This window comes from Eimeria mitis, genomic scaffold, assembly GCF_000499745.2.
Source record: "Eimeria mitis Houghton genomic scaffold, Emh_scaff4214, whole genome shotgun sequence".
Lineage (NCBI taxonomy): Eukaryota > Apicomplexa > Conoidasida > Eucoccidiorida > Eimeriidae > Eimeria > Eimeria mitis.
The window spans coordinates 4,300-5,173 of NW_013572539.1; the positions used below are offsets into that span (position 1 = coordinate 4,300).

The 874-nt window shown below is 56.2% G+C and overlaps 1 protein-coding gene across 1 annotated transcript in view; it reads left to right on the top strand.

Moving 5' to 3' along the window:
• Window positions 1-660, top strand: part of EMH_0073380 (SCY kinase-related protein (incomplete catalytic triad), putative) — a gene marked incomplete at both ends in the record, with an annotated part of 3,793 nt that extends 3,133 nt beyond the window's left edge. The window contains 2 exons of the mRNA XM_013499322.1: window positions 256-422; window positions 568-660. Of these exons, the coding sequence (XP_013354776.1) occupies window positions 256-422; window positions 568-660 (260 nt within the window). The remainder of the gene's footprint in view (window positions 1-255; window positions 423-567) is intronic.
• Between the last annotated feature and the right edge of the window lie 214 nt (window positions 661-874).

An 874-nucleotide genomic window follows, 5' to 3' on the forward strand; every position in this document is an offset into this window, starting at 1 on the left:
CAGCAGATGAAGCAGCAGCAGCAACAGTTGCTGCAGCAGCAGCAAGAGAGCGATGTAGAGCAGCTTCTAAGTTCCCTCTCCTCGCGGCTGCACCCGCAAGCACGTGGCCCGCCAGCAGCAGCAACAGCAACAGGCAGCAGCAGCAGCAGCAGCAGCAGCAGCAGCGCAGCAGGAAGGCCCCCGTTATCTGCTTCTGCTAATACTCATTCTGGATTGGAGGAGATCCTTGCTGCTGCTGCTGCGGCTGTGCCACAGTCAACATCGCCGTAAGTCTGCAGCAGCAGCAGCTGCAGCAGCAGCAGCAACAGGAGCAGCAGCAGGAGCTGCAGCACGTACAGCTGAACCAGCAGCACCAGCTGCAGCAGCAGCAGCTGGAGCAGCAGCAGCAGCAGCAGCAGTGTGTTGGTGGTGTGTTGGTTTCTGTGTGTGTTCCCTTCAGGCTGTCTGGTGGTGTAGCTAGCCAGCTAGCTACGGGGGGTCGACAGCTAGCTGCTGCTGCTATCCGTCCCTCTTCTCCTGCTTCTTCTTTTTCTTTTTCTGTTGATCCCTTCGCGGAGCTGCATGCAGAAGAAAACAAACAAAACTTTAATTCTTTTGGGGGACCTGCAGCAGCTAGACAAATACCTGCTGCAGCAACACAGACATCTGCTGCTGCAGTGAGACAACAGCATCTTGCTTCTGCTGCTGCTGCTGCTGCTGTTGCTGCTGCTGCTGCTGCTGCTGCTCTGGGTATTCCCCGTAGTACTCCATCAATCAGAATCGGGGCTGTCCCTGCATGACCTGTGCTTTGTTATTATTTCAACTTGCTGCTGTTGCTGCTGCTGCTGCTGCTGTTGCTGCTGCTGCTGCTGTTGCTGCTGCTGCTGTTGCTGCT